This window comes from Astyanax mexicanus, chromosome 14, assembly GCF_023375975.1.
Source record: "Astyanax mexicanus isolate ESR-SI-001 chromosome 14, AstMex3_surface, whole genome shotgun sequence".
NCBI lineage: Eukaryota > Metazoa > Chordata > Actinopteri > Characiformes > Acestrorhamphidae > Astyanax > Astyanax mexicanus.
The window spans coordinates 9,341,141-9,355,135 of record NC_064421.1 but is presented as its reverse complement, the minus strand read 5'-3'; the positions used below and the strand labels follow the sequence as shown (position 1 = coordinate 9,355,135).

At 34.9% G+C, this 13,995-nt stretch overlaps 1 protein-coding gene across 1 annotated transcript; it reads left to right on the top strand.

Moving 5' to 3' along the window:
• The first annotated feature begins 693 nt into the window (after positions 1–693).
• kcnk17 (potassium channel, subfamily K, member 17) lies at positions 694–12,250 on the top strand. Its single transcript, XM_007248491.3, has 5 exons — positions 694–1,066; positions 6,652–6,766; positions 8,213–8,379; positions 9,801–9,969; positions 11,633–12,250. Exons 1-5 carry the CDS (start codon positions 833–835, stop codon positions 11,869–11,871), a joined length of 924 nt encoding a protein of 307 aa, XP_007248553.1. The 5' UTR covers positions 694–832; the 3' UTR covers positions 11,872–12,250.
• The last annotated feature ends 1,745 nt before the right edge of the window (positions 12,251–13,995 follow it).

Genomic DNA, 13,995 nt, shown 5'->3' with positions numbered 1-13,995 from the left:
GAAAAATAAAAATACCCAAATTTTGAAAAAAGTCATGGAAATGTTCCAGTTTATCGATTGAGAGAATCTATTTTGAGCTCAGCTGAGAGTTAATTTACTAAGTTAGCCCTAAACAATGGAGCTCTCAGGATCTGACACACATTTTGTTGTTGAAGATTGTGTCAACATTGCTGAAAGTTTTTTTAATCAAAAAAATTATTTTTTTTCCATGTCTACACTGATGTTTTAACAATTGTATGGTCATGGAAATTTGCATTACCTAAACCAGTCCGATAAATAAACATATATAATAATTTCTCTTTTTTGATAGAAATTATTTTATTTGTTTTTACATGGCACAATAACTATAATTTAATTTATCTATAATTATTTTTTGATTTAGAAAATATCATAACATAGTAAAATCTAACACATTTCTCCCAAAAGGGAGAAGTGCTTGAAATTGTTACTGTATATATTTTCTTTGGCTCAGCTGTGTGTTCACAGGGGATGAAACTGTATAATACAGTATGATGTAGTAGTGTCTGAATTCAGGATGTATATATATATATATATAGTGTATATATTTACTGTGAAGAGTACAGCAGTCGTTTATAGTCTGACGGGTCTTAAATGATATTTCTGTGGCTCTGCAGTTCTTTTTATATGTGGCTCTGTAAATTGCAGTCACCCTCCATTTGCATAGCAGGCTTTAAAGGACTGAAACAGGGAGCACTGCTTGCGCACTCTGATTTGCCTGTAACACAAACATGGGTAAATCCACACCCAACACCTTCCCAATCTGCAGGAGCCACAAACTGGGAAACCTGGGGAGCAAGAGTCTGGGGCCAATATGGTCTCCATACATACTGGGAAGTTTTTTACGCGGCTGAATTTGATCAGATTCCTCTCTCTCCTGCTGCTGGGAACGGTGTACCTGTCCTACGTCCTGATTGGAGGGGTGGTCTTCTGGAAGCTGGAAGGAGAACAGGTCGAGAGCCAGATAACTATTCTAAAGGAGAAGAGGAATACTCTGTTCCAGGTTTACCCATGTCTCAGTCAACAAGGTCTGGAGGAACTGGCAGAGGTGAGAAATGGAGAAACGCTAACCCAGGATAAGAGATTTGAATGAAGCTGCAAAGATGGCCTCAAACTGAAGGAAATCAAACAACCAATATGTATCTATTTCCATTTTCTCTATTGATTTTATCAACCAAACCATTTGAGCAGCTGGATGTCTATTAACATATCAGATCTTTGCCACTTGTGTTGACCTACTTGAGTCTGGAAAGAAAGAATAAATTGGTTCATTTATTGGCAGATTGCTTTTATATGGGGCAAAAATCAGATTTTTGTCCAAAATCAAATTTTGCCACTTGTGTTGAACTACTTGAGTCTAGGAAGAGAATACATTGGTCGATTCATTGGCAAATTGCTCTAATATAGGGCAAAAATCAGATCTTTGCCCAAAATCTAATTATGCCACTTGTGTTGACCTTCTTTGAGTTTAGGAAGAGAGAATACATTGGTCAATTCATTGGCAGATTGCTCTAATATGGAGAAAAAAAACAGATCTTTGCCCAAAATCTAATTTTGCCACTTGTGTTGACCTACTTTAGTCTGGAAAGAAAGAATAAATTGGTCAGTTTATTGGCAGATTGCTCTAATATGGGGAAAAATCAGATCTTTGCCACTTGTGTTGACCTACTTGAGTCTAGGAAGAGAGAGTACATTGGTCGATTTATTGGAAGATTGCTCTAATATGGGGCACAAATCTAATCTTTGCCCAAAATCAAATTTTGCCACTTGTGTTGACCTACTTGAGTATAGGAAGAGTATACATTGGTTAATTCATTGGCCGATTGCTCTAATATGGGGCAAAAATCTGATCTTTTCCACTTGTGTTGACCTACTTGACTCTGAAAACAAAGTATACATTGGTCGATGCATTGGCAGATAGCTCTAATTCGGGGCCAAAATCAGATCTTTGCCCAAAATCAAATTTTGCCAATTGTGTTGATCTACTTAAGTCTAGAAAGAGAGTAAACAGTGGTCGATTCATTGGCAAATTGCTCTAATATGGGGCAAAAATCAAATCTTTGCCACTTGTGTTGATCTACTTGAGTCTAGGAAGAGTATACATTGGTTAATTCATTGGCAGATTGCTCTAGAATAGGGCAAGAATCGGATCTTTGCCACTTGTGCTGACCTACTTGTGTCTGAAAATAGAGTATAAATTAGTCGATTCATTGGCAAATTGCTTTAATATGGGACAAAAATCAGATCTCTGCCACTTGTGTTGACCTACTTGAGTCTGGAAAAATAGAGTATACATTGATCAATTCATTGGCAAATTGCTCTTATATGGGGCAAAAATCGGATCTTTGCCCAAAATCAAATTTTGCCCTTTGTGTTGATCTACTTAAGTCTAGGAAGAGAGTAAACATTGGTCGATTCATTGGCATTCAATTGCTCTATTATGGGGCAAAAATCAGATATTTGGCACTTGTGTTGACCTACTTGAGTCTGGGAAGAAAGTAAGCATTGGTTGATTCATTGGCAAATTGCTCTAATATGGGGCAAGAATCAGATCTTTGCCACTTGTGTCGACCTGCTTGACTCTGAAAAGAGAGTATTGTGGTAGGCCCCTGGGGTTAGGGGCGTGACCACTGTGACCCGGAAGGAAGAAGCACAAAGAGAACACAGACACGGGGAGTAAATTAACTCAAATCATACCTTTATTAGCTCGAAAATGCCCTCCACCACACCCAGAATAAACTTAAACAAACATAGCCCAATGGGGCTCTAGAGTCCGTAGAAATTAACTTCAGCTTCGTTTTAAAGGTCCGTGCAGCCTCAGCCCTCAGCTCCCCAGTCCAAGTCTTCCCAAATGATGGCGGAGGCTGAGTATATATGCCTGTCTCAACTGGCGGCTCAATCAGCCCTCATGCGGGCCAGCTGAGACAGGCATGGCTTTGCGCTCTGGCGTGGGGCGGACCCACAACTCCCCCGCCTCCTCACGCCACAGTATACATTGATCGATTCATTGGCAGATTGCTCTAATATGGGGAAAAATCCAACCTATTCCACTTGTGTTGACCTGCTTGAGTCTTGGAAGAGTATAAATTGGTTGATTCATTGGCAGATTGCTCTAATATGGGGCAAAAATCAGATATTTGCCATTTGTGTTGACCTACTTGAGTCTGAAAAGAGAGTATCCATTGGTTGATTCATTGGCAGATAGCTCTAATATGGGGAAAAATCAGATCTTTGCCCCTTGTGTTGACCTGCTTGAGTCTGGGAAGAGAGTAAACATTGGTCTATTCATTTGTAAATTGCTCTAATATGGTTCAAGAATTTGATCATTTCCACTTGTGTTGACCTACTTGAGTCTAGTAGTATACTATCACTTTGATTGGTCGATTGCTCTTGAGTAATGCTAGAGTTAAGCAAAATCTGTAGACATACTAGTGCATCTGCTGACAACTTTTATTGAGATGTGGATTTCATTTTCCAGCAGGACTTGGCACACTTCCCACACTGGCAAAAGTACCAATTGGTCTTATATTATATTCCAATTTTCTGAGACACAGATTTTAGGGTTTTCATTGGCTGTAAGTCATAATCATCAACAATAAATGAAATAAACACTTAAAATAGATCACTCTGTGTGTTTAATACATCTATATTATATACGAGATTCACATTTTGAACGGAATTACTGAAATAAAGTAACTGGCAAGAGAATACATCCATTAGACTGGTTGTTTTTGATTGGTCGATTTCTCTTGAGTAACTCCAGGGTTGAGCAAAATCTCTAGACATATGTACAGTATGTATTTACATAACATGTAGCTGTGAGATATGAGCTTTATTCTGGAGGGCTGTTATGTAATGTAGGTGTATGTGTGTCTACTCTTGCTTTTTTAACAGCTATGTTACATGTGTGCTATCCAGGCTTAGAGATTCACTGTGACTCATATAATGGAGGTGTGAGATTGTGTGTCCGAACCTCAGGTAGGGGTTCTGTGGTCAGATCTTCTGGAGTTCAAGCCCAAATGCCATTACTGCTATGTGAAAAATCACAGCGATAGTCAAAGTGCTTTGCCATGCAAATAGGGCAGTAGATTGGCCTTCCTCGTTCTCAGAGTATACAATTAGAAAACAGAAACAAACATTTAAGAAAATCAGCAAACATGACCTTCTCATTGGTCAGGGATGTGTAAAGAAAATGCAGGGTTTCTTTTATGACAGTGAAAAAAAAATGTTCTAGAATTGGCCATAAGATCTTCTCCTGTTGAACAGTCTCAGTTGTTGTTGTTTTTTTTAGGTTCAAGCAGTGTATAACGTGAAGGTGTTGCCATGCTACCTTTTATCTCTGTTTATCTCAGTATTTCCCTGATAATGATCTGCATCCTGACAAACAACAATGAACAAAATCAGTACAGTATTAATTTATAATTGGATAAAAAATATGAGCAAACAATTACTGTGTAAATAAGAAGGACTACATCAGAATCAAATGGTCATAAATGTGCCTGATATTTGTTGAGACCTTGATCAGATGGTTTTAGTTGCAGTCAACAACTGATAGAGCTCTAGGTGGATATTTGATCACGCTTTGTTCAGTTAAATTCATTCAGTTACATCTATGAGGTAAATTTGTTGGTTTCTTGCTACAGACCCAACTTTTATGCACAGTACAAATATTTTTCCATAATGTTTTTTTTTTTGGGGGGGGGGGGGGGCTTTCATTATTCCATCCATTGTTGCTACCAACACCATGCTTAACAGCTGGTATATTGTTCTATGAGTTAAATGAATCAGTTGTATGCCTCTGTACATAGTTCTAGTCATTGTGGCAAAATTACTTTTTTGTCCATTTGATCCAATTTTTGTCCATTTGATCCAAATAAGTTTTTGTGTGTTTGTGTTTCTGTGTTAATTCTGAATTAAATGCTTCTATATTGGGCAGCAACCTCTCTGTATATGTCGATGTAAAACACACTTGAATAAAGTCAGTAACAATTTGTGTTCCAGTAGCTTTCAGGCCTCATGATTCCTGGGCTGTTTCTAACAAGCCGCATTATTTTATATATCTATACTATAAATCCTGAGTACATTTAGGGTCAAAATAATGTACAATATTAATGTCAATTTGGACACACCTTCTCATTTAATGTTTTTTTTTTATTGTAAATGAATTGTAAATTAAAACTGAAGTCGTCCAGACTATGAAGAACACATAATGAATCGTGTAGTGACTTAAAAGTGTTAAACAAACCAAAATACTTATTTAGCTGGGGTGCTGTTTCTAAGGCTGGTAACTCTGATTAACTTATCCTGTACACCAGAGGAAACTCTCGCTCATCCTTTCCTGGGTCACTCCTGATGAGGGCCAGTTTCATCATTATATTTTTGATTAATTTGTAACTGTATTTGAGGATACTTTTAAAGTTGTTGAACCTTTTTTGATCTTTTTTTAACTTCAAGTATTTTTCTCTTTACTTAGTTGAGTAGTTCTTGCCATAGTATGGATTAGATATGGATTGGCTATTCACTGTATACCAACTCTAACTCTTCACAACTTTACAACCGAAATTTAAGTAATTAATTCTTGGCGAGTTCAGCACAGCTGTTAACTGAAAGCCTGAATTCCAAGTGACTCTACCTCATAAAGCTGACTGAGAAAATCCAGCCAAGATGTGCAAAACTGTCATCTAAGAATCTTAAATATACAACATATTCTGTGTTTTTGTTTACTAAATAATTTCAGATGATTTTGTTTATAGTTCGGGTGCAATAATTGAATTTGTGTTTTTGTTTTGTTTAATTTTATTTTTTTTCCCAGTTTCCCTCTAATTTACACAGCCGATTACCCAACTCACTCATTAGGACTTCCCCTATCACTAGTAATGCCCAAAAAACAGGAGGGTGAAAACTAGCACATGCTTCCTCCGATACATGTGAAGTCAGACTCCGCCTCTTTTTAAACTGCTGCTGATTCAGCATTGTTGAGTATCATCACAGCGCTAACACTCGGAGGAAAGTGCAGCGACTCAGTACTGATACATCAGCTCACAGGTGCCTTGTGCTGATTGACATCACCCTAGGAGTGATGAGGGGTAAGAGCTATGGCGATCTCCTGATCATAGTGGCAGCGCTTAATGTCGGAACAAACACTTCTCCACTTCTCCATTTTTCACTGTTAATCACTTTACATAACAGGAAAAGGCTGTTGGCAGTAACATTGTGTGATTTTACACCGATGTAACATGACTTCTAAAAAACGCTGCACTGACCTGAAGGATGAGCATTTGGGGCCTCGTGCATTGAATATGGATGCTGGCGGTCACTATCATTAACCCTATCTTCGCTGTCCACTGTGGGTGGTAATATTAACCTTCTATGATGTATTTCTGGTCTGCACAACTTCATAAATGGAATGTCCCATCTTTCTGTCCTTTAACTGTCCTTCTCATCAGCACACTTGCCATAGTATAACCCCACTCACTGTTATCCTGTGACTTTTGTCATGTCAGTGTATGATGAAGGATGAATAGATTTGTGTACTACACTAGTCATGATATCTAGAGCTGTACTAACATTAATAACAGGTTAATTAGTAATAAATATATTTTGCACTGAATGAATTTACTTATTCCTGTTCAGTTAATCCAGGCGGCCACTAAGAACGGACTCAGCCTGAAAGGAAACCACACAACCGGAGGCTTCTTTAAATACACCAGCTCTGCTGTGTTCGCCGCCACCGTCGTTACAACCATCGGTAAGACTTTATCACTCTTCATATTCATCATATTTTTCATTAATGGTCTTTTTTTTGGGGCATAAGTCATCTCAAGTCATCTCAGAAAAATAGTGTTTACAATATGAGTGGAGAGGAAAACTCTGCTTATTTTAGGAATAATGATGTTAATCAGCAAAAATCCATTGGCAAAAACTAGACAAAATATATGTAAATTGAGGACTATATGGTTCTATTCCCACGAAAAAAATCTGCCAATGGGGTAAACAAATCTTTCTGAATAGGATTACTTAAAATAAGCAAGTCTTAAAATGAGTGAAGTGAGACTTAAATTAAGTAGAAATCACAGATTTTTTTTTACCTTAAATTAAGACACAAGTATCATAACTTTTTTTTCTAATTTAAATTCAAATGACTTTAAATAAGTTAAAATTCCTAAGTGAGATTGATTGAGATCAATGTTTGGTAACACAAAAAATCTTATATTAGAAAAATATAAGATGTATTGCCTTGAAATGAGATAATTGTACTTGCTAAGATTTTCCTTTTTGCTACAATTTTGCCCTGATTCCTGTCTGTCCACCTGACCTGTGCTCCTGTGTTTCTGTGTAGGTACTTTTCCACCTGTGTTAATTTGTAGCTCCGCCCCCTAGCCCCAGGTGTTTCCACTTCCCGTGTGTGTTCAATAGCCCTCCTGTGTCAGTGTTTTCTGTCGGTCTTTGCACCTTCACCTGTTGTTTGTCTCTCCATGTTTCTTTGTATTTATAGCCTTAGTCATAGCCCTTGTTCTGTATTTATATCTTCTTGTTTATTTCTTGTTTTTTCTCGTTCCCTGTTTATTTCCTTGCATATATATATATGACAGACAGGAAACAGGGCCAGGACGTGACAAAAACATTAAACTGCAAAAAATAAATTTACAAAAACTAGATAATATATATAAATTGAAATGTAAAGTATATGCTTATATTAAGCAAACAAATCTGCCAGTGGGGTAAGCAACATTTTTTGACTAAGATTTCCTAAAATAAGTCTCAAAATCTTTGAAGCAAGACTTAAATTAAAAAAGTTAAAAGTCTTAAATTTGGATACAAGAATTAGAATAACCAGGCTGGTGACGTTTTTTTGCTTATTTTGAAATAAGCAAAATAATCTTACACTTAAACAGTGGCATGAAAAAAGTATTTGCCCCTTACAGCTCTTTGTTAGTTTGTGTTGTTTGCAGTTATTGTAAAGATGCTAGCTCTTTGTTGGAAACAGAAAAAAGAAATAGGAAAAAGCATTTTCAAGGTTTTTTCGTCTAAAACGACTTGAACAGAAATGATGTCGTATTTACGAGATTCAAAGTCGTAAGAATGGATTTCCAAGGTAGACTTTAAGGCATCATAAACCACAGTCCTGGTTTTACCGTACCCCCCTCCTCCCACCGCTCTGAGACTGTCTCTTACACTCCTCTGTCCTCTGCAGGTTATGGAAATATGAGTCCCAGTACAACACCCGGTCAGATCTTCTGTGTGATCTTCGCCATCTTTGGAATTCCTCTAAACATGGTGGTCTTGAATCGAGTGGGAAAGTACATGCTGGCTATCGAGAGAAAATTCTGCAATTTCATTGCAACAAAGACCAACTGCCAGGTAAAATATCCATTTATTCTCAAACATTTAGCAGTATGATTATATTAGATGATTATTCAGTAAATTCAGTAAATCTCTTTAATGTAATTACTATTAGAGGGCCCTTTATGTCATAAATTTGTACACAAGAATCTGAATAAATTGGTGGTGAATTTTGGTAAGATATAAAGTGTTATTAGAGAAAACTTATGTATTGCCGAAAAGTTATAAGAACATTTAGCAATGTTTTGAAAAAGTTCTAGGAAGGTTTGTCTGTAACGTTACTGAAACAGTGTTCCAGGAACATTCTGAAAATGTGTGACAAAATAATGGTTTGCACATTGTTAACAGAACAAGTCTCAACGAAACTCAAACGAAACTCAACTAAACGATTAATCGCAGTTAATCACAAAATTTTGTTGTGATTATTCGGATCCAAATTTTTAATTGATTGACACCCCTAATTAAATGTTGTGGCAATGTTGCAACGTCACTTGTGTTAATATTTTCATTTTTAGTTTTGGTAATGTTACTTTCTATAACATTACCATTTCTTACATTCATTCTTTTACTTACATTTATATATAAAAACTTGAGTCTGAAGAAACTCAAGTTTTTATATATAAATGTAAATAAAAGAATGAATGTAAGAAAGGTAAAATGCAATTATATGTAAGTTATATTAGTGGTGTCAATTAAAAGTATAGTAATAGTAGTAATACTTGTATGAGGGGAGATAAAATCAATGCAGGGTGCTAGAATAAAGAATGCATGATAAATTGGATTGTAAATGTCTCAGCTTGGTTGTGAGGATTTCTGAATTCGAAATTAATCTGATGAGTATAAACATATCACAGGGCAGGAAACCATTTGTGTGTGTGTGTGTGTGTGTGAGAGAGAGAGAGAGAGAGAGAGAGAGAGAGAGAGAGAGAGAGAGAGATCGCTGTTCAATCGTTCTGCCAGACAACAGATCAGTGCGTTGGGTGGGGGCAGAGCGGAAGTAGAGGTCAAACTTGGTGCCTTAATTAAAAAAAAGTAACGCGTTACTGATTCCAAATTAACAGCGTGCGTTAACGCTTTAATGTTAATAGCCCTACATTTAATACATTTCTGAGAACATCCAGATTAAACATTCTAAGAGCGTTAACTGTAACATTCAGAAAAAGTTCTACCAAAAAATATCTGTATTTTGCTGTGAATAAACTGTTCCTTGACTGTAATGACTAAAGGGCGGAGTCTGCTGATTATTAATCAGTGGCTTATAATTCTAATCACACTTTCCAAAGATCAGTAAAGCAGTTTGATTATTTCAGGATAAAACCCGCCCTCTCATGTATCGTTCATTAATAACTTAGATTAAATAACAGTGGTTACTAGTATGACACCTGTCTTTCTATTTTGATCAGATTCTGGATGAATAATCAATGTTTCTGTTTCCTCAGAAATTTATGAGGGTTTCCATCCACTTCCTGTTCTTCCTCATCTCGTCAGTGCTGTATTTCATGGTTCCCATGCTGCTGTTTAAACAGTATGAGGGCTGGACGTACGCTCAGGCCATCTACTACTGCTTCATCACCCTCAGCACCATCGGCTTCGGAGACTACGTCGCAGGTCAAGCTCTGAATTTCATATAATTATCTAAAATAATATATTACGTAAATAATAGTGTATTATATGTAAAAAAAAACATATCTTACATACTTTGTCTCCCCATGTTTGCATTTTTTAACACTTTTTGGTGTAATGTGATTTTGGCAGTTATTCTTTACATAATTTTAAAATGTCATAATAAATGGACCAATGGAAATGCAGCAAAATTACTTGAAATAAAATATTTCTTTATTGACTTCCATTAAGAGTTAATATGGTTCTCCTGTTTAATTGATATACATTTTTCTTTGTGACAGCAGTGATATGTAAGCACACATATGTAATTATAATACGTCCCATATGCATTTAACATAAATAATTATAAATAATTATACAAAACGTTTTTGGTCAGTGTAAATTTAGCAGTTTAATTTTCTGACCGTTTGAGACGAAATGCAAAACTAGAAAATTGGATGTAAAAACCCATTTTTTATGTAGTGTAGTGACAATGAATAAGTTTTCATCCATTTTTCCAGTCTCTGCCCCTGACAATCAGAATTTCATCTTTTATTTTTAACTTATTTTCTGATTTTTGCATTTTCCAAGTTGGATTATAACATCAGATATGACACATCTTAAAATTATGAAAAGATAAAACTTAATTTTCTTAAAATTCTGTTTGCGAAAGGCTAAAATGAAAGTTTTATAGCTAAAAATTATACAAAAATTCTATTTTCAATTTAAGCTTTATACAGTCAGAAAATTACACTAACTGTTTTGACACAGTGTAAAGAATGCTTAGTGTGTTCAAATTCTGCAGTAAACTAAAAATCGACAGAAGTGGAGATACTTGTCTTTCATTGGACAGCGATGATAGAAAAAGTAAAATACATGCGTATTTACTGAATTCACTTTTAAAACTAAATCCTTGGTCATTAATGAGAAATGGAGAAGATTTATAAATTCTAGGTCCTATTTATTAGCTCCCCTTTTCAGAACAGAAATTCAGAACATTTTTACCATAAAGCAGGTTAACAGTTCAACTGTAATTGTACTGTGTGACATTATAGTCTCTCTCAACCAAACAGTCTTTTTACCCTCCTGTTATCTTCATTTGTTAGGAACAGAAATGGTGTTCCCTGATCAGTTTGACCTGGTGCATCTTTAATCATCCAAAAGATGTCTGAAACCAAAAAAAGTCCTACAAAGCAGTGTGAATATTTAATTACTAACTCCATTACTAATTATTCAATCAATATTTATTGCACTGGTGTTCCTTACCTCTAAAAGGTAGTGGTTCAATTTGATAATTCACTTGTTTTTCATTAAAAAATACTAATTCATTTATACTTTATTACTTTTGGAAGATCAACATATAAAACAATAGTTTTAAATAACATCAAAACATAACATTACAATTTTGCTTTTGTTTTAGTTTTAGTTTTTGCAGGGGGTGGTTGCAAATATGTGAGAAGAACAATTTTCATATTATACGTTGATTACACTAATTAAGGCAAGCAGAAGACGTTTCATACTGAAAAAATACTTTTAACAATTTTTCCTAGATCTTTAAACTTTAAAACGGGTCAATTTGACCCAGAACAAAACAGGAGGGTTAATTAATTACATTTATAACCAGGTATTTCACTTGTTTAAAGATGGTTTATCTCGTTCTCTCTTTCAGACTATAACCCTGATAAGGAATATCCAGACTGGTACGGCTGTATTATGGGAGTTTGGATATTCTTTGGTCTGGCTTGGCTCGCTTTAGTCATCAATCACTCCATCGATCTGCTGGAGGGCTTTAATACTTACATTAAATCAGAGAGAATCGCTGGAAACAGAAATCCTCTATCAGAGGGGGAGAAAGAGAAGGAGCTGCCAGAGACGCAAGAGAAACCGGAGAAAGAAACTGGACATTAGAGTCGCAGATTAGTCTGATTGAGTTTATAAATGTACATACATTAATAAATGTTTTATTTTATTTTATTTTATTTTATTTTCATCTGGTCACAAAGATCAGACTGAATATCAGACCATAAAACAACACGACTACAGAACAAACAGACACACCACTAGGTCAGTCTTGTATCCTTTATTAATGAACTGTAAATATATACTGTATGTATGTTGTGTTTTTCTCTCATATGTTCATCATTTGAGGGAAAGTGGTTTGTATAGACCTGTACAGCTGTTTCAAACCTTATTTATTTAAGACTCTGATTCCCAGGTATGACAGCTAAAAAAACTGCTGTTACAGTAGTTCACTTAAAGTACAATGTATCAAGTTAAAATAAATTATTACGACTAATTAAACTTATTATTATAAAAATGATAAAATATATAAAAATTATTTGTATTACGCTAAAAAGTGTAGTACAGTATATTAAAATATATTTTTATACCCAACAAAGTATACTAGAAGTGTGCTACATACAAAAGACAGAAACAAGAAGCACATTTGTACTGTAACACAGTACAAACAGTACAAACAGATCACATATATTTAACATCAATTCTTAGTACATTTCTAATATACCTGGTGTATAATAGGGATAGAGTTGTAATTAAATGTATTATATTTTACTGTAAGCATATTTAAAATATGGGGTTACATACATCAAGTAGTATGTTTAAATGTTACTTAAGTATATTTAAAATAGATCCATTTTAGTACAGTTAAGTACACTTGGCACATTTAAAGTAGAAATTTTGTTCTACTTTTTTACAATTAAAGTATAATAAGTACAAAAAAGTGGCTTCATTTTAGCACTCTTTAAATATACTGATTAATTATGTGGCTACATTTACACTTTAGTACACTATAGCATAATAACATTAGGTATACTTTAATTTCCTAATATTTTTTTACACTAGGAAAATCTTTACTTACTATACTAAAAATGTCAGTATAGTATTCTAGTGGATAATTGTGTTATCCTATCACTGCATTAACTGTGTTCTCACCACTAACCAGACCACTAAATATGTCTCTAGCACTGACCAACACATTTGCCTGTGTCAGGACTGTCCAGTCTCATCCACCAGTTACAGCACAGCTGATCCCACTGCTTTAATCAGCTGATCTTTAAACACCTGTTCCGCTGAGCTCCGCTAGAAATAAAACCACCAAACACATCAAGACTTTGTGAATAAGACAGTGAGTGCAATTCTGATTATATGCACAGTTAGTGTGCATGTGTTAAATCAGCCTATATCATGTAAATGTGCAGTGTAGGTTTTACTGTCTCTCATTTTCAGAAGAATTACCTAGAACAGTTTCAGATTTTTGGTGATCAGTTTAAAGATTACTTAATAATTGGTTTGTTTGTTTGTTTTTTTAATAATTAAATTTCCAACACCTGTTCCAGGGCTGATCTCTGACCTGTGCTGCTATGCACCTATTTTATCCACTAGGGGGCGCCGTCAGTTCACATATATGTTGCAATACTACAGCCAATGACACTCAAGCACCTGAATCATCAGTTCTGTACTGTCAGCAGGTATAAAGATATAAAGATACTGTAAATAACGTTAAGCTGTAAATATCAGTTACTTGCTTTAGGTTTAGTTTGCTGTTTATACACTTTATTAATTATTAATTAATTAATTAATTAATTAATTAATTAATTAATTAATTAATTAATTAATTAATTAATTAATTAATTAATTAATTATAAATATATATATTTTTCCAGAGCGCTACAGCTCAGTTTCTGAATCAGTTTCTCTGATTTGGCTATTCATAGGTATGTGTTTGAGTAAAATGAACATTGTTGTTTTATTCTATAAACTACAGACAACATTTCTCCCAAATTCCAAATAAAAATATTGTCATTTAGAGCATTTATTTGCAGAAAATGAGAAATGGCTGAAACAACAAAAAAAAAAAAAAAGATACAGAGCTTTCAGACCTCAAATAATGCAAATAAAACATCATATCATATTCATAAAGCTGTAAGAGTTGTAAGAATAACCCTGGTTTTTAATCACAGCGTTCATGCATCTTGGCATCATGTTCTCCTCCACCAGTCTTACACGCTGCTT

Coding starts and splice junctions, on each gene's coding strand:
- kcnk17 (XM_007248491.3), top strand. CDS start 833: ATGGTCTCCATACATACTGGGAAGTTTTTTACGCGGCTGAATTTGATC. Junction 8,380..9,800: donor CAACAAAGACCAACTGCCAG/GTAAAATATCCA, acceptor CTGTTTCCTCAG/AAATTTATGAGGGTTTCCAT. Junction 9,970..11,632: donor CTTCGGAGACTACGTCGCAG/GTCAAGCTCTGA, acceptor TCTCTCTTTCAG/ACTATAACCCTGATAAGGAA.